The sequence below is a fragment of the Schistocerca piceifrons genome, chromosome 5 (assembly GCF_021461385.2).
Source record: "Schistocerca piceifrons isolate TAMUIC-IGC-003096 chromosome 5, iqSchPice1.1, whole genome shotgun sequence".
NCBI lineage: Eukaryota > Metazoa > Arthropoda > Insecta > Orthoptera > Acrididae > Schistocerca > Schistocerca piceifrons.
Window position 1 is genome coordinate 29,064,621 of NC_060142.1, and position 27,509 is coordinate 29,092,129.

Genomic DNA, 27,509 nt, shown 5'->3' on the forward strand with positions numbered 1-27,509 from the left:
AAGGTGATCAAGGTGAAAAATTGCATTAATTGGTACACATAAAGTGTATGACCTAAAACAGCAAATCACATGAAGACTCAATAGCAAGGTCTACCAGGTGTGACCACATTGTCAAGTACGTGCACGAGTTTTTTGCGTAGAAGAAATGACCTACATCTGCCACCATTAATTTTTATGCCGTACAAAATATTTTGTTTCTGCATTCTTGGACTGTTGGCCCAAAAGCTTTAGCTGAAGACTGGAAAAGTGAGGGGTTAAGGTTACTTTACCCACCGGAAGTGACCCCTTCCGTGGCGGAAAACTGAACTGTGGAACAGTAGCCTCTCTAGGCAGCTACTGGTGTTTCCTATGGATCGTTATCAGGTCATCTATTATTCTATATAATTATTAAATATGTGCCATCGTCCCTGTTCCAATACTTATTCTTTGCTGCCGACCTACCCTCACATTAAATACAGATCCTAATAAGTTCAGGATAATGTTATATTATAGAGATGGGTAGAAGACATTAATTAATCAAAATCCGAAACTATTCTGGTTCATTATTCATGTCCTATGAGCATACATTTTCATAAATTCCTCCAAACTGGAAAAACACAATTTTATGTTACCTTGTGAATACACTAGCAGTAATATTAGATCAAACTCTAAACATGGCTGGATACATTTAAAACTTGCGAGAAGAATTAATTACTCCACGCACAGCGAAAATCAACTTCTGGAAGCATTGGTCATTCAGCAGTTCACTACAGCAATGACATACTACAAAGGTATTGTCATGAAATCTAACACTACTCCTGAAACTAAATAAATGTCTCCGTGACATTTACCATTTTGATCGTATTTCACCAACCTGCCTACACTTATTTTCACAACATAGACAAAATGATAGCTTCATTCATCCTTGTACGTGACAGTGGATGCTTGTCAAACGGAACCCGTCGTGATACATTTTACTGAGCAAGTGAGTGTACTACATTGCTCGGAAACAACCTTCCCTTCGGTCTCTCACATAGCAGATTCACATTTCAATCTCTGAAAGGTAGCTAACTAATGGCTTCCTTAAATAACAGTAATGTTTCACTTGTTTCAAAGTAGTTACTCATGTTCCAGGGCGCATCGCTATAAAAAAGCCTATGAACATTTCAGTGTCTTACAACCCATTACTATCAGAACCTTTTTACTTCAACATTTTTGTCATATTCCCATCAACATTTCAACAGTTATTATAATTAATGTTATTATTATTACCTTTATAGTTATTTCTCAAACACTATTATTTCTACTCTCTTAACTCTCCCACTACCAGTGGAATTACAGTGGCTGTTTTGGCATTGTTTATATCCAAACGTGGCCTCACCCATATTAGGCAGTTGTTTCATATACCACTTATGTATCTTCATAATTATCTATAATAGTACAATAATATAAAAAGGTTTTGCTACTCATGTCAAGCCTGTTGGTTTGGATAGTTGAAACAGTTCACAGTCAATTGTATTAAGATTTATACTCGAGTCACTGTAATTTTAAGTGTTCAATTTCAATTGGTCCTTTGCACCTTATCATCTGCCACATATGAGTAACCATACAGGATATTACAGTAATCAACAACTTTGACTTAACTTGACTATCTGATTGTTTTCTTTTTTTCAGAGTGCCTATTGCCGGAGGTTGAAAGGATTCCATTTGGTAAATGCGAACAAAATAACTGATTTCGTACTGAAAATTTTGAAGACAGCTCTCTCAGAAAAGTTGCAGAAAAGGGTAAGAAAAAATTATTCACTCGACTTTTAATTTTGTTATTCACTGCTCTTATTCCTATAAATGAGGGAAAATCATACAACAGGCAATATTTCTGGAGAATTGAACGCAATTGAGACCAAGTTTGACTGCTTGATCTCCAGTATGCGCCAGTAATACATCTTTGTTGCGCAATTAAACCATAATTTTTCACGCCACGACTCGAAATCTCATAAAATATCTCACTGACTACATCGATAATGTGATGTCAACGTGTTCTGTGCACAAAATACTTAATAATGATTGTATGTATATGACATGAAAAGCTTCATTCGTGTAGCCCATCTCTTGCCGCAGGAGGAGCGTTTTTAGTGGACATAGCAGTGTAGATTTCCATCAAATGAACTGGGCAAAGCTAGAACTCGACTGAAAATATATTGGGAAGGCCATGAGGCTTTCAGTCGCGTAGTCCAAGGGTGGTACAAGCACAATGTCGACTGATGCCAAGTGTAAGACACCTGAAGGTGAAAGAGCTACAATACTCATTTTCTACACTGCCCAAGTCACATAAACTCAGGGTCGAGGTTTAGATATTTTACGACCGCGTGCGTAAACCCAACGTACATGGTTTTCCCGCAGTTGTCTCCTTGCCTCCCCACTGTCAGCTAGAAGTGTAATCCTGCAATGTGTGTGATTACACAGTTTGGGGAGACACACGATGGGATCCAAGTTTGACAAGATCCAAATATATTCTGGTTGCTAAATACTTTAAATTTTGGACTGCATTGTTCACAAATAATATACCGATAATCGCTGTAATCATCCATTAGCACTTCAGCCATGTTCTCCGCTGAAACGTAGCGAAGTCCACCGTTGAAAAATGAACCACTTGGTACAAATCCCTGGAGCACAACACATAAAGTCCAGGCATTAGTCAGTTCTTGTGGAGTACTTAGTCTATCTCTCGAGAGTACATGCAGCCGGTTGCGACACGGTTGTTCGATGATTTATCTGGAAGATATACGGTCGAAAAGTATCTACACTCATGATATTTGGTTAAACCGATTATACGTTTCTCTGTCATTTTTTCTGTTTCCATTGTTTGTCCAGTAACCCACCCGATGCGGTTGATTGTTGCTCTGTCGACACGACACGCGATTTCGGAATTTGCCATTGTCAAATAAATCACCTCCCGTGAACTGTCAACACTGATATGAAATACGGAAGTCCCGTGGTATGAATATTAATTACGTAAACTGCGTTCTGCACTCACGGCGCCGATACTGCACCATACATGCACCACGGAAGCTAATCCACGACCCCTTTACAACCGCGCTCTGCGTTCACCAAAGAGGCAAGTATCGACAACTGCATGGGGGATGGGCAACTGCCTAATAAGCAGTAGATTCCGGGATCGTGTTAACGGTACAGACAAATTTTCACTCATTACAACTGATGCTGCACAAAATCTGCAGCTGATTTCAATAACCCTTTCGCTTTCCTCCCCAACCCCCCCCCCCCTCAAACCCCCGGTCAACCTTCAGTTGACAAAATTTAGTAAATGTTCCTGCTATATAATAAGCTTTGTGAATCCCCACAAGGTTGCAAATGCCTCTCTCCTTGTGGTTTATTTACATCCCCACTTAGTTAGAGTCATGCTCACAAATGGAATAGTTTGTGTATCGTGGGATTTAACTCCTCCACTTGGTCCAGATGTCCACCCAATCCAAAATCCGAACTGTCTCAGGCCAAATAAAAACTCCTTATTCAAGTCTTGAAGTAAAAGTAACTGCATATTGCACAGTTGTTTTTTAATCTCTTCTAAGGCACATTGGAGTTCGTCAGTCCATTGCGACAGAATCTGTTTAGTAAGATGCAGATGTAAACATTCTTATCGCTTGGTGTTGGCGGCGCGGCAGCGGGGACGCGCGCACTAGTTTTGCTAGCGTGCGCGTCCGGGATAAGGTTCCGCTGGCCACTAAGTCCTTGTCTAAGGTCAGTGTCCTCGCACAGTAGATAAGCGAGCGCGTTCTCGCGCTACCCTCCTTCCCTCGTTCTGTGTCTTGCTGCTGCACAGGCAGCATGCCCTACAGGAGGTATCGTCGTAGCCGCACAACATTCTACAAAACCATAGAAAACATTGAACTTACAACATCAGGAGACAAGAAAAATCGCATTCCAGTGGAGAGTGTTGCAGCCCACGCTCTCGTCAATGGACCTTGTGTATTTCTTGGATGTTCCCTTAATTTTAGCTTGGATATAAACGACACTTTCTCACATGGAAATGGATGGTTCACCGTTGCCATAGTAAGAGGTGGTAGCGGAGTTCCTAGTGTACCTGGTCTTGAAAGTTTCAATGATAGAGATGTAATTGCCTATCGTACCTATCATATGTTTGAAATTGGTAGTAAAGATTTTGGTAAATGAGCTTATGACTCAACATCTCCTCTTGTCTTGTATACTCGTAGCAAAAGAAAAATTAATCAAAATGACCACTAATGAACTCCCTATACTATCCACATCGCCTGAGAATTCCTCTAAGCTGTGTTTTGAAAGTGATGTGCTGGAAGTTCCTTAACTACTTGTAATTTTTTCTCATCGGGTTTGTATCCTTGTTCATTAATTACATGTCCAAGAATCTTAATTTCATCCATTCAAAACCAGACTTCTCTAAATTTGCCATTTCAACTGCCTATTCAAAAGTGATGAGTACCTCTTCTTTTTTCTTAACATGTTCTGGGTCAGAATAAAAATATCAGCTACACACATTGTCATTTTTTTAATTAATTTTTTACCAAGGACTGTGTCCAATGATCTTATGAAGCTGAGGCAGAAACATTCCGGCGAAACCGTAGTACACAGTACTGGTAGTTCCTTACTTCATACAAGGATGCTGTGTACTGCATGGAATTCTTGTGCAAAGAGATCTGCCAATATCCCGGCCTCATGTCAATACTAGAATGAGATTTTCATTCTGCAGCTGAGTCTCCAGTAATATGAAACTTCCTGGCAGAGCGAGACTCGAACTCGGGACCTTTACCTCTTGCGGGCAAGTGTTCTACCCTCTGAGCTACCCATACACGACTCACGCCCCGTCCTTACAGCTTTACTTCTGCCAGTATCTCGTCTCCTACCTTCCAAGCTTCACAGGAGCTCTCCTGCGAACCTTGCGGAACTAGCACTCCTGGTAGAAAGGATATTGCGGAGACATGGCTTAGTCACAGCCTGGGGGACGTATCCAGAATGAGATTTTCACTGTGCAGCGAAGTGTGCAGTGATATGAAACTTCCTGATTAAATTTAATTTTTAAACTGTTGCCCACCTTCTGTTTAACACTACCAACAAGCTATTGCATCTTGTTTTCCTCATTGCACACCTGTTCAAAATGGTGTGCCTAAGCATCATGGTTTGGTATAATGGCCTGCACCCTACGTTTACACTCCTACATTTCCCTAGTCTGCCTCACAAAGTGCTCATCATAGACCGCAACTTTTTTGCCGAGTCCCTTTTGTACTTCATCGATATCAGATTCGACTGTCTCAAAACGTTTCGTATTTTCTACGACCTGCAGATCTAACTGAGCTGTGAGTGCGTCTGTCTCCTGTTTACGTTTCGTCACCCACCTTATTTATAACTTTGTCAGTTTGATAAATCTTTACAGTAAGTTCCTTGGTACTCTGATCTATTTTACAAGTGCACTCTTCATATCCCAACATAATTTCCATTAATGTCGTTAACATGTCAGACTCAGACCTTCAGTCTTCTCGTCTGAATGTGTCCAGGAAACGTGACCATTCATCACCTCGACTTTGCATGTCTATTGACAAACTACAGTCCCTGAAGAATGCATCATTTGTGATCTCGTTATCTGACATCATGTAATAATATATTTCACGCAAGCAGCGAAAAAAATATAACTGAATCACAATAACTGACTTTTACAGCACATGAAACATAACAATAAATCCAACTGCAATGCTTTAATAGTTTCAGCTTCGTATGCAGTGCTCAGAAGTAAATCATAGAGAACAATGAAATAATATAGGAATGGAAATATATTTATACGGTGATTCAGTTCTGATTTAGCACTGCATTACCAAATCATCATGTGCTAAAGCGAAAACACTGGACAACGACATTTATCTTACTGATACAAAGTTGAAATACAAATATTATTAGTTGCCGTAAGTACCTTCACTAGTAACCGTCTGCGTGTGCTGAAATTTTCTGATCAAAGTTCTTTTTACCAGTCACTCCGGAGTTTAATTGCATGAGAAATCGATGCCCTGCATCAACTTTACACTAGACAACTGTCTGCTCAGCGTCTAGCGCTGTGTGCATTACGTCGCGCCCCTACATCGCCGTGAGCTTATTTTAAGTCAATCATTATTTTTAAATTACGCGGTATGTATGACGTTCCACAACATTCAAAGATATTTTCGCTGTTTATGTCCATGTCATTCACAATTTTTAAATTAAAAATCAAATTGGCGTTTCTTCACCAATGATGACGAGTTCTAAAACGCATGTTGACATGTAAGATACCTGGAGATAAAACAAGTAAATCGCTCGCGTTGTACGCTCCCTCGTCACATAAACACAGGGACAAGGGTTAGATATTTTACGACCGCTTGCCTAAAACCCACATCACTTGTTTCCCTGTGGCTGTCTTCCAGCTTCTCCCACATCCAGCTACAAGCATAGTCCGGTAAGGTTTGCCATTTCACACGTTTCAGAGAAGCACGGTAAGATACAAGTTTATCTGACACGATCCATAAAATATATATGAAATGTATTCATAGTTTCGAATATGCATAACCATCAGCTTTACAGTGGAATGACGACAGTGAAAACTTCTGTTGGGCCGCGACTCGAATCCGAATTTACCACTTACCGCAAGCGGTCGCCTCACCGTTAGGCTATCTGAGCTGGCCAGACCCAGCCTTCCACATGTCGTCAACTATGTGTCAGCAACTTGCAATCGTAGAAGCACGATGTACACTACTGGCCATTAAAATAGCTACACCAAGGAAAAATGCAGATGATAAACGGGTATTCATTGGACAAATATATTATAAGAGAACTGACATGTGATTATATTTTCACGCAGTTTGGGTCCATAGATCCTGAGAAATCAGTACGCAGAACAACCACCTCTGGCCGTAATAACGGCCTTGATACGCCTGGGCATTGAGTCAAACAGAGCTTGGATGGCGTGTACAGGTACAGCTGCCCATGTAGCTTCAACATGGTACCACAGTTCATCAATAGTAGTGACTGGCGTATTGTGACGAGCCAGTTGCTCGGCCACCATTGACCAGACGTTTTCACTTGGTGAGAGATCTGCAGCAATCGAACATTTTCTGTATCCAGAAACGCCGGTACAGGACCTGCAACATACGGTCGTGCATTAGCCTGCTGAAATGTAGGATTTCGCAGGGATCGAATGACGGGTAGAGCCACGGGTCGTAACACATCTGAAATGTAACGTCCACTGTTCAAAGTGTCGTCAATGCGTACAAGAGGTGACCGAGACGTGTAACCAATGGCGCCCCATAGCATCACACCGAGTGATAAGCCAGTATGGCGATGACGAATACACGCTTCCAATGTGTGGTCACCGCGATGTCACCAAACACGGATGCGACGATCATGATGCTGTAAACAGAACCTGGATTCATCCGAAAAAATGACGGTTTCCCATTCGTGCACCCAGGATCGTCGTTGAGTATACCATCGCAGGCGCTCCTGCCTGTGATGCAGCGTCAAGGGTGACGGCAGCCGTGGTCTCCGAGCTGATAGTCCATGCTGCTGCAAACGTCGTCGAATTGTTCGTGCAGATGGTTGTTGTCTTGCAAACGTCCCCATCTGTTGACTCAGGGATCGAGACGTGGCTGCATGATCGGTTACAGCCATGTGGATAAGATGCCTGTCATCTTGACTGCTAGTGATACGAGGCCGTTGGGATCCAGCACGGCGTTCCGTATTACCCCCCTGAACCCACCGATTCCATATTCTGCTAACAGTCATTGGATCTCGACCAACGCGAGCAGCAATGTCGCGATACTATAAACCGCAATCGCGATAGGGTACAATTCGACCTTTATCAAGGTCGGAAACGTGATGGTACGCATTTCTACTCCTTACACGAGGCATCAGAACAACGTTTCACCAGGCAACGCCGGTTAAATGCTGTTTGTGTATGAGAAATCGGCTGGAAACTTTCCTCATGTCAGCACGTTGTAGCTGTCGCCAGCTGCGCCAACCTTGTGTGAATGCTCTGAATAGCTAATCATGTGCATACCACAGCATCTTCCTGTCGGGTAAATTTTGTGTCTGTAGCACGTCATCTTCATGGTGTAGCAATTTTAAAGGCCTGTAGTGTATATTCCCTACCGCAGAGACATTTTCATTGAAAGCTGATTGGCCAGTGTCGGCGGATAGTGTTATTCCAAATTACTGTGCAATGTCCCTTCTGACAGGTATCCATTAATGTACCCCAACACCACCTACAGAGAGGTCCAGTGCATCAGCGAGGTGCTTGACTGTTATCCGTCGATCATCTCGAATGAGAAATTCCGCACATTCCAGTACTGTAGGAGTCACAGCTATGTGCTGCCAGCTGGCACGAGGGAGATCGTAGGTATGCGCGACCTTACTGCAATGATGAGAGAAGCCTCGCCCATCGACTCACCATGCTTTTGTTCATTGCCAGGTCTCTGTAGATATTCTTCAAACACCTATGAGTATCTACGATACTCTGGTTTTCCCCCAAAAGAGACTCAGTGACAGCTGTCCGGTTGGAATGCATCTTCATTGCAGACGCCATTTTGAAGGCAACATATAGCGCCACCACTTATCGGAAGATCATGGAACTATAGGATCTGAAGTATGAGTATTCCACTATATCCCAGAACATATTCCGCATTTCTTCGGCCGAAATTGACGGAGAAATAATATATATTTCCTTGCTTATTGGATCATACTCATAGTTTTTAATCTGTAATCGAACATTATACAAAGATTGTAGAGTATAGTACAAGACAAAATGGTACCAGCTGTAGAAGAAATTACTATGAGTAGAGTTGCTTTTTCTTACACTCAGTAGTCTTCTGACTGGTCTATGCCAATCCCCTCCTCTTAGAGTAGGAGTTACACCAATTGTCATGGGTAATTTTATTGTTTGCGATAGGCACTTCTAACAGAACAGATTGACTGCTATAATGAAAGAATAAGCTGTGAGCTGGTTGGGAAGCAGGTGATCCGCGTTCGCTCATTTGCGACAGTCACTCAAGTGCTAGTAAGTCAGTGAATCCTTAAAGAGCTGTTACCCACTTCGCTTCAGCTATCTGACCAAGACTCAATCCCAGACTCAGACTTCCTAACTATACTCTTACATCCTGTTAATGTTATTCCTGTACGGGGGAAACATGTTATTTGATAGCCGAAGAGGTTAAGGCAACAGCTAGTCATAATCCGGAAATTCAGCTTCCAATAATCCCAGCCCGGCACAAATTTTCATTGTCGTCAATCCCTTAGACGGCTGGATATGGTTGGTATAGACATTTTCAAGTCAGCTTACCTTGGTTACACTGTAGATCGCTAAAGCTGGAATCGTACACAAAAGACATTCTAAGGCAGGCCAGCGATATCTATCAATCTCAATGACGGATCGAAGCTCATCTTTTATAGTTACGTTGCATTGTAATACATGTGTACTACTTTACATCTGCGGAGCCGATTTAAACTAGTGAGTAAAAAAAGAAAAAAAAAAGAGGACCAAATATCCATGTTTGGTGTAAAGTAAGCTCTACCTTATTGGCTAAAAAGGGTGTATATTGTGTCCGCAAAGTCTCTCCGCAGCAGCAAACTAAACATGTCCCGCCTTGCGCTACGCATAGCCGGCCGCTGTGACCGAGCGGTTCTAGACGCTTCAGTCCGGAACCGCCCTGCTGCTACGGTCGTAGGTTCGAATCCTGCCTCGGGCGTCGATGTGTGTGACGGCCTTAGGTTAGTTAGGTTTAAGTAGTTCTAAGTCTAGGGGACTGATGAGCTCAAATGTTAAGTCCCATAGTGCTCAGAGCCATTTGAACCATTTGCGCCACGCATTCGGTTGTTAGCACATTCATGTCGCTGCAAAAGCTAGGGGCCAGGGTTCACTGCTAGTGGCTGCAGTTAATTTGGAAGAAGGGATTCAACATTATTACAATTAAAACAATGCAATTAATTGAACATAGTAATTACAATTAAATACACTGCACTGACCAATATCAGAGCAGGTGCTAGAAATATTCTTCTCTTTCCTGAAGGCATAGTTAAACACGTTTACATTTTTTTTACGAACCTGTTTACCAGTAGTTTACGTGTAATCGAATGCCCATAATTAATTATCGCTGTCTTCAGTTCATCTATTGTCTTTGTGTTATTTTGATACACATATCCGCTGAGTGTGGGATAAGAGACTTTTCTTAATTATTCTGTCTCTATAGATTTCTTCTAAAAGTCGTAGCGACTAGTGTGCCGTACGAGTACTAGTGTTGTCTTGTTGGAAAAATAAATGATTGACCTCATTTTTATTCATCTAAATAGATAAATTACCTGGGAACAATAGACATCAGAAGTGGCGGTGGTATCGAAAAAGATCTGGCTTATAATTCGCACAAGCGTTACGACCACCCACTCTCGGATTTTCTCTGCGTGCAATGGTGTCTCTCTTAAGGCATATTTTCTGATGACCAACTTCGTGAATTATGGAAATTAACGTAGCCAGATCGGTGAAACCAAGCCTGATCAATGAAAAAGGTTCGCTGTGAAACACCAGCTCCATATCAGTTAAAAAATCGCTGAAACCATTCAAAATACGCTACCATATTTGTTTCGCATGGTCCATGCTATGTAATTGTTGCAGAGCAGTAATTTTATACGGATACAGCTGCAATTCTTTGGTTACGGTCTTCTGTGCTGTCGTACGAGTCCTTAGCATCTTGCGCTATCCTCATTAATTTTGTTGGACTCTGCGACATGATGTCCGAAATTTCGTCGAGTTTTCGTTACGTTTAAATTGTGGGCCTACCAGTACGTGGTGCATCATGCTGTTGTATGGGATTTGCGAATTATGTCATGTACAGTGCCACGAAGTGGACGAAGCTGCGAAACGCAATCTAAATTGCCGCCTCACGTGCTCTTAATGTTGCCTCCAGTACGGAAAACCTCTTTCACTTAAAACCCTCTCGCTGCAGTACTACGGGTTCTCAGTACAAGCAGGTTACGCAAGAACTAGACAGAAACACAACTGACACCTGCAATGCACTCGCAACACTACTTCCCCCACCCTACCACTGCAGGTCCACGGAACAGGTGCAGGCGAGACTTACATTTGCCGCCACCCTGACGCTCCCCACAAAGCCAGACGGCGGACACGCCGCTGCGGAGCGAGTTGGCGGCCGCACGGTAGTAGCGTAACGGACTGTAGTCCCACCAAACAACAGGCAGTGTCACCCACTTTTGATAATCTATAGTTTGTGTTCTTTCTCTCTAATACCGGGTGATCAAGAAGTCAGTATAAATTTGGAAACTGAATAAATCACGGAATAATGTAGATAGAGAGGTACAAATTGACACACGTGCTTGGAATAACATCTGGTTTTATAAGAACCAAAAAAATACAAAGCTTAAAAAATGTCCGATAGATGGCGCTTCATCTGATCAGAATAGCAATAATTTGCATAACAAAGTAAGACAAAGCAAAGATGATGTTCTTTACAGGAAATGCTCAATATGTCCACCATCATTCCTCAACAATAGCTGTAGTCGAGGAATAATGATGTAAACAGCACTGTAAAGCATGTCCGGAGTTACGGTGAGGCATTGGCGTCCGGTGTTGTCTTTCAGCATCGCTAGAGATGTCGGTCGATCACGATGCACTTGCGACTTCAGGTAACCCCAAAGCCAGTAATCGCACGGACTGAGGTCTGGGGACCTGGGAGGCCAAGCATGATGAAAGTGGCTGCTGAGCACACGACGACCAACTACGCGCGCAAGAGATCTTTCACGCGTCTAGCAATATGGGGTGGAGCGCCATCCTGCATAAACATCGTACGTTCCAGCAGGTGTTTATCAGCCAGGCTGGGGATGATGGGATTCTGTAAATATCGGCGTAGCTCTCACCCGTCACGGTAGCAGTTACAAAGCCAGAATGTCGCATTTCCTCGAAGGAAAAAGGCCCGATAACGGTAGATGTGGTAAATCCAACCCATACCGTGACTGTCTCGTCGTGCAATGGAGTTTCCACGACGATTGGTTGAGTAACGTGTTGTGGACCGCCGAAGCTCATTGCACGCTCCGAGGGTCTGTTAATGCCCACTCAACCAATCGTCATCTTCCGCCATCTTTTGAAACGCTCACACCGTAAATGCCCTCCGCTTCACTAAATCGCCAGGTAACAGTTCATGATGCCGATAGATTTAGTAAGGATAGCATCGGAGGGTACGCCTCAGTGCCAACGAATCAGTAGTGTATGGAATGCCGGTGCGACGTGCGACTGCACGTGCGCTGACTTACCCGTGCATAGACGAACTCGCAACAGTCTCCATTTCTTCCTGAACTGTCTCAGCAGCATTACGCCTTGTGCTCGGTCGGCCACTACGGGGCCTATCGTCTAAATAACCCGTGGCTTCGAACTTCGAAATCATTCTCGCCACAGCTGCATTTGTCAACGGACCTTTACCCGTTCGAATCCCCTTCCTATGGCGATAGGATCGTAACGCTGAACTAGCACATTCCCCATTCTGATAATACAGCTTCACTAAAAGCACCTATTCAGGTAACGTCAACATGCTGTGACTGCTGGCGCATCTGATTCTCTCTCTCATTACAGCTCCTTTCATACACGATTGTCATGCGCCGTCACTGACGTTTTGCTGTCCAGCACCATCTGTCGGACATTTTGTGAACTTTCTTTTTTTCGGTTCTAATAAAACCCCATGTCATTACAAGCATGTGTGTCAATTTTTATCTCTCTATCTACATTATTCCGTGGTTTATTAAGTTTTCAAATTTACACTGACTTTTTGGTCACCCGCTAGGTACAGGTTGTCAACTGAAATATCACGAATTCAGTTCGGAAAAAACCATTTCCTTTAAGCAGTCGGTGACTGATTTATTACAAAGATTTTTTTACACAATCATTCTTTTTAGACACAGTCATAGCTGGTTATGGCACAATGGCCGTCTTTTGATGTTGAGACACTACATTTGGTGAACAAATGTTCATGCATTGTCAAGCTCTTTCACATGATGAGAATCATTGGGAAACCTGAAAACGGACAAAGCGTTACGAATGTAGCCCAAACGTTTGACATTGCTTACGGGAGTCCCGGACCACAGGCACTTCTGCCCCAAGGAAGTGACATGGTCGACCACGGTCAGTGCAGTGGCAGATAACCACTACACTGTACAACAGGCGGGAAAGGACCAACATGAAAACAAAGCGTGCAATTGCATTACCATTTAACAGGACTGCAAGTCACACAATCTCATCTCCACAGTAGCACGGAGACTGCATAGGGGTGGTCTCCCTGCCAGAGGAACAGTACGTAGTGTTCCGTTGGCAGCTGCTCATCGGTGGCACCGTGTTGTGATGGTGCCAAGAGCGTAGGGACTGGACCACGAGGAGTGGGGTGGGCGGACTTACCATAAAGATCAGATTCAGTCTGAGTAGTGATTCCGAGCGTATCCTCATATGGCGAGAGGTGGGAACAAGTAACGCTGTCAGGGACATAGTCGTTTGGTGGTCCAGAGGTGTAACGTTGTGGGGCCACACCGGCTTCCAAACTTTTGAACGCGGGACACTCACCGGTCAAAGTTATTCTGACACTGTACTCCTTCCACGTGTGTGTCTTTCCAGGGGTTCGCCACTGATTTCATTTTTACGGATGACGGTGCGCTACCTCTTTGAACAGCAGAGGAGGAGGACCTTTTGGAAAAAGACTGGCCATTCCCCAGAGTTATATCGCATGAACCACGTGTGAGATACTTTACGGAGACGTATTGCCACACTTGCACTTCCACCACGGCCATTCAGAACAGCGCTGATGGAGGTATGGAACGCCCTACTAAAGGAACTCTTTACCAATCTTGTGGCCCTCATGGAATATGTTGCAGAGCATATATTGCGGTCACACGTCGTGTTAAGAATCGTGTCCCAGCATTCGTCTTCAGATGAAACTATCACTTCTGGTCGTCTCACTGTGTATTTCTTTCCATACTGTACTGTAGCAGTTCTTTCTGTGTATGGTCAAAGTTTGATTGAATTATGTTGCTTAACAGTGACAGACACATCAGGCAGATGTTACTTTGGTCGCTGTAGTTTCGCACAACACAGCATTTTATTTTCATAAGAACCTGACTTCCTGTACCAATAACAAATCATCAACTTCATTTTTCAAATTTGCTTTAGATGACAATGTATCGATTTTTTATCACTTTCTCTGTCAGCTCTCGTTACTCGCTTTTTAGTTTTCTCATAATTTTCTGGCAATCAGTTTCATGTTCGTGAGGATATTTTTTCTGATTATTCGACTAATTTCTTTCGGCAAAAGTTGTCTGTTGAGCCCTTCATTGAATGTAATCATAACTTTATTTTATAATGTGTTCATTTCTTCGATGGTGTTAATTATTGGATGAAGTGACATAAAGTGAGCGAGGTGGCGCAGTGGTTAGCACACTGCACTCGCACTTGGGAACAAGACAGTTAAAACCCGCTTCCCGTCATTCTCATCTAGGTTTTCTATGATTTCCCTAAATCGCTTTAGGCTAACTCCGGGATGGTTCCTTTGAAAGGGTACGGCCGACTTTCTTCTCCATCCTTCCCTAATCCGATGGCGCCGATGACCTCGCTGTTTGGTCCCCTCCCCCAAATCAACCAACTAACCAAGTGACGTAAGATACATACGATTGTTTCTTCCTAAGTCTTCCTCTTTGTTTAGACTGAAGTCAGTTAAGTTCGCTAGTCATACTGTCAGTGTAGGTCTTTCGCTCCTGTTTATCATGTTTCCGACCCTCCGATTTTTCATTTTGTTCTTGCTTGTCTCTTCTCTCTTATATCAAGCCTTGTGGGACTTTGCATTTTATCTGATAGTACTGAAGATTGACAACCTTCATGACAGATCAACCTACTCTCTCTTCACATCTCGATGTTTCCAAAAATTGTCTTCTGTTGAAGCATCTAAATTCACGGTTGTCGATTATATTAGAGTTATCGACTAAAAGGATTTTTTTTCACAGAATACACATAACACACCAATCTCGGAATAGATCTCATATATGCTCCAAGATTACAAATCGCAACATGTAGCTGTTCAATAGGAAACGAAATAATCATCATGTTATCTCACTGACAGTTTTTTAGAAATATATTGCAGTATATACTGCATGTTGGAGTGCAAGACATTTGATACCTCAATTAATTGGTAGCTTAGATAGTTTAAAAAGAGAAATATATGAAGTGAAGTAAAATACACGGGGAATCAATAGGCTGTGGTGGCAGCAACAACAGGATTTCTAGTCAGATGACTACACAGTTACCAACACAAAATCAAATAGCGGTAATGCAGGAGTTGGACTAATCATAAATAAGAACGGTGTAATCTGGGTGAAGTATTACGAACATCGTAGTGAATGCATTATACCAGGTGGTAGAGACAGAAAACCAAGACCAGCTGCGACAGTACAAGTTTATATGTCTACTAGCTCCCAAGAACATGGAGACATTGAAACAAATGTACGATGAAACAAAATACCTTTTTCAGTTCGTTAAGGGAGACGAAAATATAATTAAATTGGGGATGGAATTCTGTACTAGAAAAAGTAAAAGAATAAAAAATAGTAGGAGACCATGGACTCGGGGAGACGCCTGGTAGAATTTTGCACAGAGTACAATTTAATCATTGCAGACACTTGCTTTAATAAATTGAAGATACAGCAAGGCTTGAGGTAGAATATGAACTGCGAACCATTCTTCCAGCAAGTTAATTACTATCGTTTCTGGCACAGCGTTTTTATGTACAGTACTTGGTTCCTATGTGGCCCACTCCAGGACACTGTCACCTGTTGCTTTCACTCACGTCTGTCGATGCCCCACGTAAATATGATGTTCACACACTGTACCCGTAAACGTGTTAATTTTCTAGGTTCACGTGACTTTTAGCTATCTTTATATTTACTGGCTTTTCTCTTATTCGTAGTCACTGGTTATTTGTTGTGAAATTGACACAAAATGTCATTGCTACTGGGCGTCAGTGCACGAAGATAATAGTTTATGTTACACTTGTGGGCCTAATCGCAGAACATTGCTCAAGTGAATGGGATACATATAAAGAAGGAGTAACTGGAATTTTGAACGTATGCTATGAAGGGCAGCAGGAAATGGTCACAAGTTTCCTTGACCCGCTGGATACCGTTACGGTAATGCTGGAACACCTCGACTCGCAGACGCTTGACGACAGACACCAACTATCCATTGACAGTCAATTTACGAAGTTCCAAGAGGCAATATTAAGTTACGAACTGAGCCATATTTGGCAACCCCATACGTGTAGCTCAATTAGGGACTGAGAAGACAGTTTACTGCACGCATATACAGTGTGGTCAGCAAAAGTCTAAAAAACTTATAAGTGTGATGCAGGGTTAAGGGAAAAAAATCGGTATGTTTCCGAGTTTATCAGTTTTGAAGTCATCCGATCAGGGTTACGCGCGCAAATCAAGCAACATGCGAAATACAATTAATGTCTGTTGTTCTCATAGCGTAGATGACAGCGCACGAAACTGCACAGCCTTTGACTCGGGTTCAGTCCTAACTATCGCCCCACGTCCACCTTTTTTAGCCCTCGCTTGTTCGGTTTTAGGTAATCCAGTGAAGAACACGTTCGGCGATACCGTCTCTGGCAGACCGCTCGAAATTGCACTCGTAACGGCCTGATTGGCTAACTTCAGTGCGGAAACGGCACAACGTAAAGATTTTTTTCTTAAGAATTATTTCTCAACACAAGCTATACTTCTGCACAGTTACGTCCTTTTCGGACAGTTTCTGACCACGCTGTATATATTCAAGCAGTCATTATCGCACCAAATGGGAATGGAATGGGAACAAACTGCTGATATGTAGCAGTGTGGAAAGTACCCGCTGGTTTCATTTTATTTATTTTTTTACTTACACATCAAGTTCCATAGGACTAAATTGAGGAGCATGTGTCCTAGGTCATTGAAGGTGTCAGTACATGAAATTACAACATAAAAGTAATAACAGATAAAAATAAAATGTTTATGAACCTGAAAAAAGTCAAGCCATAAGTTTACACGAACGCAATCAACAATACAAGAATCAGCTTAATTTTCCAAGGAACTACTCGATAGAACGGAAGGGGTGACCCATGAGGAAACTCTTCAGTTTCGATTTGAAAGCACATGGATTACTGCTAAGAGTTTTGAATTCTAGTGGTAGTTTACTGAATATGGATGCAGCAGTATACTGCACACCTTTCTGCACAAGAATTAAGGAAGTCCTATCCAAATGTAGTTTGATTTCTGTCGAGTATTAACTGAGTGAAAGCTGCTTATTCTTGGGAATAAGCTAATATTGTTAACAAGGAATGACAGTAAGGAATATACATATAGCGAGGCCAATGTCAAATTACACAGACTCGTGAACAGGGGTCGACAAGAGTTTCATGAACTTACACCACTTATTGCCCGAACCGCCAGCTTCTGAGCCGAAAACAGTCTTTTAGGATGTGAAGATGTTACCCCAAAATATAATACCAAACGACATAAGCGAATGAAAGTGAGTAAAGTAGACTAATTTTCGTTTCGAACGATCACTCACTTCAAATACCGTTCGAATAGTAAAAATGCCAGAAGTAACTCTTTTAACATGATCCTGAACGTGGGCTTTCCAAGACAGTTTACTATCTGCCTCAACACCTATAAATTTGAACTCTTCAGTTTCACTAATCATATGCCCATTCTGGGAAATTAAAACGTCAGGTTTTGTTGAATTGTGTGTTGGAAACTGTAAAATCTGAGTCTTACTGTGATTTAGCGTTAGTTTGTTTTCTACAGGCCTTGAAAGTATGTCATAAACTGCAGTATTTGAAACCGAGCCAATGTTGCACACAATATCGTTTACTACCAAGCTAGTGACATCAACAAACAAATATTTTAGATTTAATCGTAATACTAGAGGGCATATCATTTATATAAATAAAGAACAGGAGTGGTCCCAACACTGATCCCAGGGGCACCCCCCCCCCCCCAACTTGACTGTACCCCACTCAGACCCCACATCACACCCATTCTCAACACTGTGAATAATAACCTTTTGCTGACTGTTGCTAAAGTAAGATGTGAACCAATTATGAGCTACTCCCCATGTTCCATAATGGTCCAACTTCTGGAGCAATAATTTGTTATCAACACAATCAAAAGTAGTTAAATCAAAAATTATGCCTAGCGTTTGAAACCTTTTATTTATCACATCCAGTACATCACAGAGAAAAGACAATATAGCATTTTCAGTTGTTAATCGACTTCTAAATCCGAACTGTGCATTTGTTAGGAAATCGTGTGATTTAAAATTATCAATTATCCTTACATATACAGCCTATTCAATGACTTTAGCAAGCACTAATGGCATTGAAATAGGTCTAAAATCGTCTATATTATCCCTTTCTCCTATTTTATAAAGCGGCTTTACCACTGACTACATTAATCGTTCAGGAAACTGACCATTCCTAAAGGAAAAATTACATATATGGCAAAATACAGGGCTAACATTTGCAGCACAGTACTTAAGTAAGTCCTTAGTATTCACTGATTTAACTATTGACTCAATCTCCCCCTTGTCTGTATCACAGAGGAGTATTTCAGACACCAATCTCGGAAAGGCATTTGCCAAGAAAGTTATCAGATAGCCTGTAGAAAATATTTTTTTTTTTAATTCACCGGGAATCCTCAGGCAATGGTTGTTAAATACTGTACATATACCTGACGTATCAGTAAGAGAAATATTTTTACTACAAACTAACTTCCTTCACAACTGACCATATGGTTTTAATTTTATGCTGTGAATGAGCTATTCTATTTGCATACGACACACTCTTTGCCTTCCTAATAACATTTTGAGCACCTTACAGTACAGTTTGCAATGGGATGCTGTAGCTTGAATCTGACTACTTCTAACATGTTGATATAATTTACGCTCCACAGTGATTTGCAGAGCGTGGATATTGACGCAGATGTAAGTGCACGATGGGGCTTTTGTCACTGAGACTGCGTAACTGAAAATGTTGCTCTGTTTCAGATACACGTTCATCCCCCAGGAACGACGACGCTGTTTGACCACGTGGCAAAGGAATATCTGCCGGATGAACTAGGAGGCACTGCCGGTCCTATCGACAAATATGCCTGTAAGTATGCGACGACACTAGAGATCCTCTTAGAATGGTGGAACGATACTTTGAAGTTCACAAACTAATATCTCGTGATAATTCTGTTGCTTTCACTGTGGGCACTTGTTGATAAACTATTGCTTGCAAATACATACTTTTTCGCAATTGTTTCACAAACTATTTATTTTTATGACCCAGGTTTCAGGTTAGTAGCCCATTGTCTTCCATTATTACTGAAAGAGATAAATATGCTGAGATTCTTTCGACTTTTTGGTTAGAGGACTATGCAATCTTCTTTTACTGCAAATAACGCTGTACTGGGTGGGATGTATTGGTGCTGAGTAGTGCGTCTTGTGCTGTTGTCTAACAGACGCCTGAATAGTTAAATGACAAAGGTGCAACCGCAAGTGCCATAGTCGACATACTTAAAGCAGACCGCGCTCCATGAAAGTAAAAAAAAAAGGGAGTTGTCATTCCGCCGCAGACTTGAAGTAGACGTCCGCCATCTTACATATCCCAAAAGATTGGCGGCATCGCTATCATACACTGAAGTGCCAAAGAAACTTGTACACCTCCCTAATATCGTGTAGGATCCCCGCGAGCACGCTCAAGTGCCGCAATGCGATGCAGCAGGGACCTGACTGATGTCTGAAGTAGTGCTGGAGGAACTGACACCATGAGTTGTAAGTGGGTAAGTTGAGCGCAGTCACAGGTTACTTAATGATGATGTTATTCATTTTCTTATAAACTCCTTTCTCTTATAAACTCTTCAACTAGCCACTTTCTTACTTACTAATATTTTGTATAAACGGATGCAAGCCACAAATTTTTAAAAATTTTCAACTAAAATTCTATGCTGCGAATCTTATGTCAAAGTCCTTTTACCATACATCACCACATACGTAAGTGTATCTTTCGGAATTTTATCATTGAAAGTTGGACACTGCTTCATTGCAGTTTTCTGTGTGGATGAAACATTCATTCTTCTAGACATATTTATAACATAGACATTTTTATAAAGAAATAACTCTCGACAGATCCACAGAAAAGTGCAAAACATTCACTATCGAGCACCATCCACGCGTTTCCGCGTTCAGGCCTCTGCCCTGTATACACGACACTTCACGAAGACTAAGTTCAGAATTAACTGAACCGCTTCATTTTTTTAGAGTCGTTATTAAGTACACAGGCGAGGATAGAAAATGTTTTCTCAAATGGCTAGCACTACCCATGCTTAACGTACTTCTGACTTCGTGAGATTATGGCAATATCCTTCAGTCGACATATCTGCAGTGAGTTTTGACAGATTAAAGAAGTTTCCAGTTCTACATATCTAGTTAGTATTTGTGTGACAAACCTCGTTCGAGAAAAAACAAAATTACACAGATTTATAGTTCAATATTTTAAATAGTATTACTCAGAATAGCTGTTAAACAGTTTAATTAGATTATTATCAAAGTTTAAATGATCAAAATCGGTGCAGAAATAGCAAAGTTATCGTAATATTAATTGTCTGCGTCCAGAGACATCTATCGAGAGCTTGCTTAACTGCTGCAAGACAAGTGTGGCTGAGAGCGACAGAGACAGAGAGATAAGAGACGGAGCTAGTTATCTGAAGGTCGCGCAGCTGTTATAAAAGTCTCCAGTTTCTGTTAGTCACCAGTGGAGTTAGCGATCTCATAGGGACAGGACTTACGCAATTTCTAGCGCACGCTGCGGCCAGACGCAGTCTGAAGACTGTCAGCAGACGTCGTCACTTAATAATTACACAACAAACTCTCCATCATCAAATTCGTTATCATTATTTTTAGTTCTCGTCATTCCTTTATATTTTAGTTTAATTTCACCACCTGTAAAAAATTTTAAGTCCCAGTTATCCATTATTTTATTGAATCTTTCTGGCAAAATAATTTTAAGCTTATTATCGAGCTCAAGACGAATTTTATCACCATATCTAGTCCTTAAGCGTTCACAGTCAGTAACGTAATAGTGCTCGTTTACATCATGCTCACTAGTCTTTTTAAACAAATTAGAATTTTTACATTATTGAGATTCTTCAGTAAAGTGTCCATTTATATAGAATGAAATTTTAATAATCTTTTAAATTTTAATCTTTATAAATATGACTAATGGATGGGATGAATTTCAATTTGACATATTTGTCGAAAGAAGTTATAATACAAGAGAGAAACAAGCCATCATTAATTATAGAACACTTGAGAAGTCAGAGGCATAGTAAACATGTTAGTGCACTAAAGAGAATTTATGGAGAAGAATGCGAAAAGTACTTTGGTAACTATGAGGAAACAGATATAGGAATATGGGAGCAAAAAAGAAAATTCCATTTCTCTCTTTTCTATGACAGTAAAACAAACAGTAGATTCTAATTTACCAACTATTAATCTATGTACAAAATTACATTAAAGCTTATTCGTTATTTTTTAAAGTTTATCACTCAATAACCAAAAAGTTAAACAATCTAGAATACAACAAAATACAACTAACTGCTTTATTCTATTTGTATAAGTCATGTGGTGTGAATTTTTTATTTACATTAGAAGATATAGATAATTTTTAATAACCATAAAGCACTGTATCATAGTTATCTAAAACAATTCTTTTATCGTACTGAAACGAAAATTCTTTCGTAACTTGTTTGTTTACCAGATTTTTAGTATCAATATCTCATGTTATCTGATTGTATTCTAACTGTATCTTTTCTTTAACTTCACTGTCTATTAACCTTATCACTGATCGCCATTCAACTTTTGAATATTTCTGTAATTTAGAGTAAAGCCTTTTACCTTCATTTCTGTCTTATTATAATTTTTCTTGTAATAATAACTATTTGGACCTATTGAAGCCCAATCTGTAATCCAATTATTTCCTAATTCATCTGGCCATTCACCTTATATACAACCTGTTTCCACAGTATTTTTACCATCATCAATATATACTACAGAATCAGTATCAAAATATGTAACAGATTCTCCTAGTTTATCTAACATATCATACAATCTAAGCCTTGCATTTGACGTAGTGAATTCAGCTATGAAAATATAAGTAGCTGCATTGTTTTCAACATAATAATCTTTGAAATTGTACCTCATCTGAACCATCTGCTCTGTATTAAAATTTACATCTAAGTTATCTAATTGATCATCCAGTAATATCTCATAAAATCGTTGCAAATCTGTCACATATTCTGTTTGACTCATATTTTGCCTTTGTCCTAATTTGTCCCATAATGAATTAAGACATATCTTATCAACCACTCCTTTTCCAGGATTTTCCTTTATTCTATCACAATTCAAGTCAATATCCAACTTCTCTTTAACTATTTTGATGTATTCTTCGTCACTATCAAAATTATATAAACTAGTTTCCAATTTTATTTACATAAAGTCTTTCACATAATGCTTAAACAGCAGATTGCTTTTATTTTTAAAATCCCATACTTCATAAACTTTAAAAAAATTTTATCCTTTTTCTACAGCTTTCTTTACTTCATCAGTCATGCAAGTTTCAATAAAACTTCTTTCTTTATTACTGTGATTGCATCTACTTATTTGTTCTTCTACACATTTGACACAGACAGGAAACAGTAGTTCTTCATTTTTATCGATTTGCATGCGTAAAGGTAAAACAGGATGATAAAATCCTTTAGGAGCTAATACTTTACATTTTATTAAGCCATACCAATTTTAAGAATAATATCTTGGTCCATATATTTTTCTTGGATGTTGTTTAAGATAGTAATCATAATATTGCACAGTAGGATAAATACCACATACATAAATATATCTAATTTTTGAGCTAATACCATCTGCTTTAGCTCTTAATTTTATTGCATTTGTTTGCCCACCATAAAACACACCTCTTGGATTCAATGGTTCAATGACTTCCAGTAACTGCTTAAGCATCTTATACTCTTTTGAGTTCATCCAATCACATTTCCACATTTCCACTAAATTGTATCCAGCATTCCGTAATTCTGCACTTCTTCTTAAAGTCTTTTGATAAATATCATTCATAGTTCCCTTATTTTTGTTGGTAATTGTTTCACTTATGAAACATTTTTTACATCCATGCCAATAACAACCAAGGTATTGATAAATAGTGTTAGTTTCTTTATCAAAACGATCTACTTTTGCTCCTGCAGTTCTTACTTCTCCACCTTTAAGAGCATGTGAGATATTATTGTTGTTAAAACTATTCAACCAAGCTATTGATTGTTTACTGCAATTCTCCTTCTGTTCCTTATCCAATACAGCGATTGTATTTTCTGGTAAATATTTCGATCTGTAAATTGCCATACAAATGCCAGCAATTGTTAAATAACAGAATGGATCAATGTTAGCAATTTCCAGAAACTGTTTTCTTGATTCCAAACAGCCTCTTCTTAATATATCTACATCATAATTACAATATTCGTTAATTTCTTTCTTCATATTTAACACATAATTTTCTTTATCTCTAGAGCTGTGACATTTGAGAAATGCTTCTCTATCTTTCGGTTTCATAGTGTCAACACAGTAACGATTAGTATCAGGCATTGGTCCTATGCAGTTTACATTTTCTGGCATATTGAATAAATGTGGGAAGTAACCTTTCTTCAATTCTTTCAAATCAAACGTTTTTGGAAGACTGCTATGTGGACCTTGTACAAAGTTACTACTATCTATAATTTTTATACCCTACTGTTTAATCTCCAATAACATTAGTTTAGTTCCTGTGTAGATGCTATACGGCCTTATTGTATTTTAAACACAGTACTTGAAAATGAATTGGGAATCATAACCTTTTGCATAGTGAGCTATGAATGTGTGATAACTGTTCTTTGCAGATATCATCCACTTACAGAATTCGTCATTTGTCTTAAATTTATAAACAGTATCACCTTTAAAATTGTAGACAATTATTAGATTTGGAAAGTGTGTTCCAGTTTCTTGAGTTGTTTCGTAATGAAAAAATATGTATCTCTCAGTATAGGCACAATTCACTTTCTTAGGGAAACCTTTTTTTACAACATTTAAATTCTTCACCACCGACTACTTTATTGCATTTGAACATTTGAAGCACTGGTAAATATAAAAATCTTGGAATTCTCCATTACCATAGCAACCTTCTTTATTACAATTTGTGCAACCTTGCACTATAAATACTTCACCAAATTTTCTTTCACAGATACCACCTTTTTGCAATACAGGTTGCAATTAACATTTATGATTTCCAATTTCCACTACTTGTTGACAATTTCTACAAAGTTCAAAGCCACATTTATGTTCTTTAGATCTTAAACAAATCTTTTTACATCCTTTACCCATGTAAGCTGTATCACAAACTTCTTCGTTATTGTTCAATCATTCTTCATTATAACAGTATCTATTGCATTTCTCACAGTAAATCTTATTTTCTTCACTTTCATGTTCTGGACTTTTGCATAATATGCATACTTTTCGCTGTACTTTACATCTGTGAGCATCATTGTTGTTATATGGCTTGTTGCATTTATTACAGAAGTATACTGATCCCAAGAGAGCAGTCATACTATCAATTACATCAAAATGGTTGTGATCTTTGTACAGATAAATCTTAATTTCTTTCTCACAAGCACTATAGATAACTGCATTAAAATTTTCAGCACATACAACATTTATTTGCATATCCAACAATTCTTCTACATTTTTAATGTCATCTAAAGTTTATCCTTCTTCATTGTGTTCGTCCAACTGATTGCATAATATATTGGTTAACTCCTTCTGTAATTTGTATTTATCTCTTTCTATGATTTTCTTAATCTCATTTGTAGTTAGTTCTCTTCCTAAAATATTATTTGTTTGGTATGTCAAAGCCACAATTACAGCTCTAGGACAGCAGAGATTATCATCATTTTTAATTCTTGTGATGCATATCTTAGTCTTTTTGTCTTCAGCCAGATTTATTATTTTTTTACCTTAACTGCCTCTGGGAATTGCTAACATCTGAATATTAATTGATGTTTCTGCTATATCAACAGTTTCATATGATGTTAAGATATCCCTCATTTTATAGTATAAGACTTTAATAGATTATTGAGTATTGTTTGATGCTTTATAACCTATAGAAATTGGATAAAACGTTTTTGGGTTATTAACTGTTATATTCAGTTTATCTCCTTTCCTGAAATTAGTCCTCTTTTTAGCTACTTCCATGGATTTGAGTGCTTTCTTTATATAATCTGTTCTCTCACTAACAGTATCGAGTGTTGCAATGTTAGCATCATTAAAAACAATTTTATAGTCAACAGACCATGCTTTAAATTTTTCATTAAATTTAGATCTAATATCTTTTATCTCAAATAAATGGTTTTTAGTTGGCTCATCATCCTTTTCTTGCTCAAATATTTTACTACTAACTGGGTAAATTTGATCTAACCTCACTATATATTCCTCTGTTGGTGGACGAGGTTTTGCAATAATATCAACATCAAATCTATAAAAATAATTTATATTTGGTACACACTTTGGTTGTGATCTGGTTGTTTGAAATACATCTGGATGAAATTTTAACTGTTGTAATACAATGGCATTAATTAACTCTGATTTCTTTAATGTATTCTCTCCTTTAATACCAAGATTCTTAGCACTAGCTTTGAGTTCAGTTACTTTCAATTTTCAAGAGTTCTTGTGGGAAGAGGTAAATTATTTGAAAAAATTAAGTTGATATGACCATCTTTTCTAAGTGCGCTATATCCTTGTAAATTATTGATTCTGCAATAATCACGAAGTTGAGCAATTGTAAAACCTTTCAAAATGCTTCCATTTATTAAGGATAAATTTTATTAGATTTGAAAAATTAGAAATTAGCAGCAAAGGTGACTACTAATTTATTTAAGATAAATTTTAATAGATTTGAAAAATCAGAAATCTGCAGCAAAGGTGACTACTAATTTATTTAAGATAAATTTTAATAGATATTAAAAGTTAGAAATTAGCAGCAAAGTTAAATTTTTAGTAGACTAAGTATGTAGTTCAAATTTAATGTGCGTATTTGTCTGTAAATCTTTTTTGAGATCGCTTTTAACTACTTCTTTTCCACACTCACACACTATTTTCCTTTTTTGTCTATATTCTAGTTGACAAATCTTACATCTACTTGTGAGCTTGTCCCTAGATATACGACTTACGTAAAAACAGCCAAGATCTTTAATTTTTTTGACAGCCAATTATTTTTTTAAAATGTTTTAACTGCTGTTGTTGCTTGTAAAAAGAAAGAAAATCTTTCATGTCCTTAAACATTGCCAAAGGACTCTTATAATTAGATATAAACTGTTCAGAATAGTCTTTTTGTTATTATATCCATTTCTTGTAAACACTTTATGAAATTCTTTACACATATATGAAAGCTTATCCTTTGAGTATTTGTGTGAATAAAAGTTATCAATTGATTTCTGTACATCACATTTTTACACTTCTTGTGCACTTCCATTTATTGAGATAAAATTTCATTAATAATTAAAATACTTCCTTAATAAATAAATCCTCTTTCATGTTGCTGTGGGATTGAAAGCTGTGTAGACAAAGTATTTACACTTAATTTTCATTCTATCACTAGTATTTCTACTGTGTGTTTTTTATTTCCTTCATGAGTTTTTAGTACAATACACACTTCACGAAAAGGAAATTATTATCTTTAATGATACACTTTTAAAGCAATTGTAGACATCCGAACAGTTATGAAAATTTTAATTCACTAATATATTTTTATTCTATATTAAATGGAAACATCTAACGCAGTTGTTGCATGTTTAGAATTTAACATTTTCAAATTCATTCAAGAAAGGAAGTATGAATTAAGTTTAGGAAGTTGGGTCCATGACATTTGGATTCCTTTGTTTGAAGAGAAGAACGTGTTAATCACCAACGACATTCTTAAGTTTTTGTATGGAAATACAGTATCCTTCTCCGGCTGCAGCGATGTCGGACATTTGATGTTTTACCGGATTCCTGATATCCATGATACAATTGTGAAATAGTCGTACAGGAAAATCCCCACTTCTTCATTACCTCAGAGATGCTGTGTCCCATCGCTGATGCACCGACTATAACACCATGTTCTAACTCACTTAAATCTTGATAACCTGCTCCTGTAACAACAGTAAGCAATCTAACAGCTGCTCCAGATGCTAGACTTACATGTTTTGCCTGTGTTCGACTTGTTTACATATCTCTGTATTTGAAGAAACATGCCTTTACCAGTTTCTTTGGCGCTTCATTGAGCATGGAGGTAAGAAAAATAAGGGAGGTGGCAAGTCATAGATAATTTCGAATGTTTGTTCTTGGA

General features: G+C 39.0%; 1 protein-coding gene across 1 annotated transcript in view; it reads left to right on the forward strand.

Moving 5' to 3' along the window:
* Positions 1-27,509, forward strand: part of LOC124797981 (retinol-binding protein pinta-like) — a 152,052-nt gene that overhangs the window by 116,397 nt on the left and 8,146 nt on the right. Inside the window, exons 5-6 of the mRNA XM_047261159.1 lie at positions 1,654-1,764; positions 19,097-19,202. Of these exons, the coding sequence (XP_047117115.1) occupies positions 1,654-1,764; positions 19,097-19,202 (217 nt within the window). The remainder of the gene's footprint in view (positions 1-1,653; positions 1,765-19,096; positions 19,203-27,509) is intronic.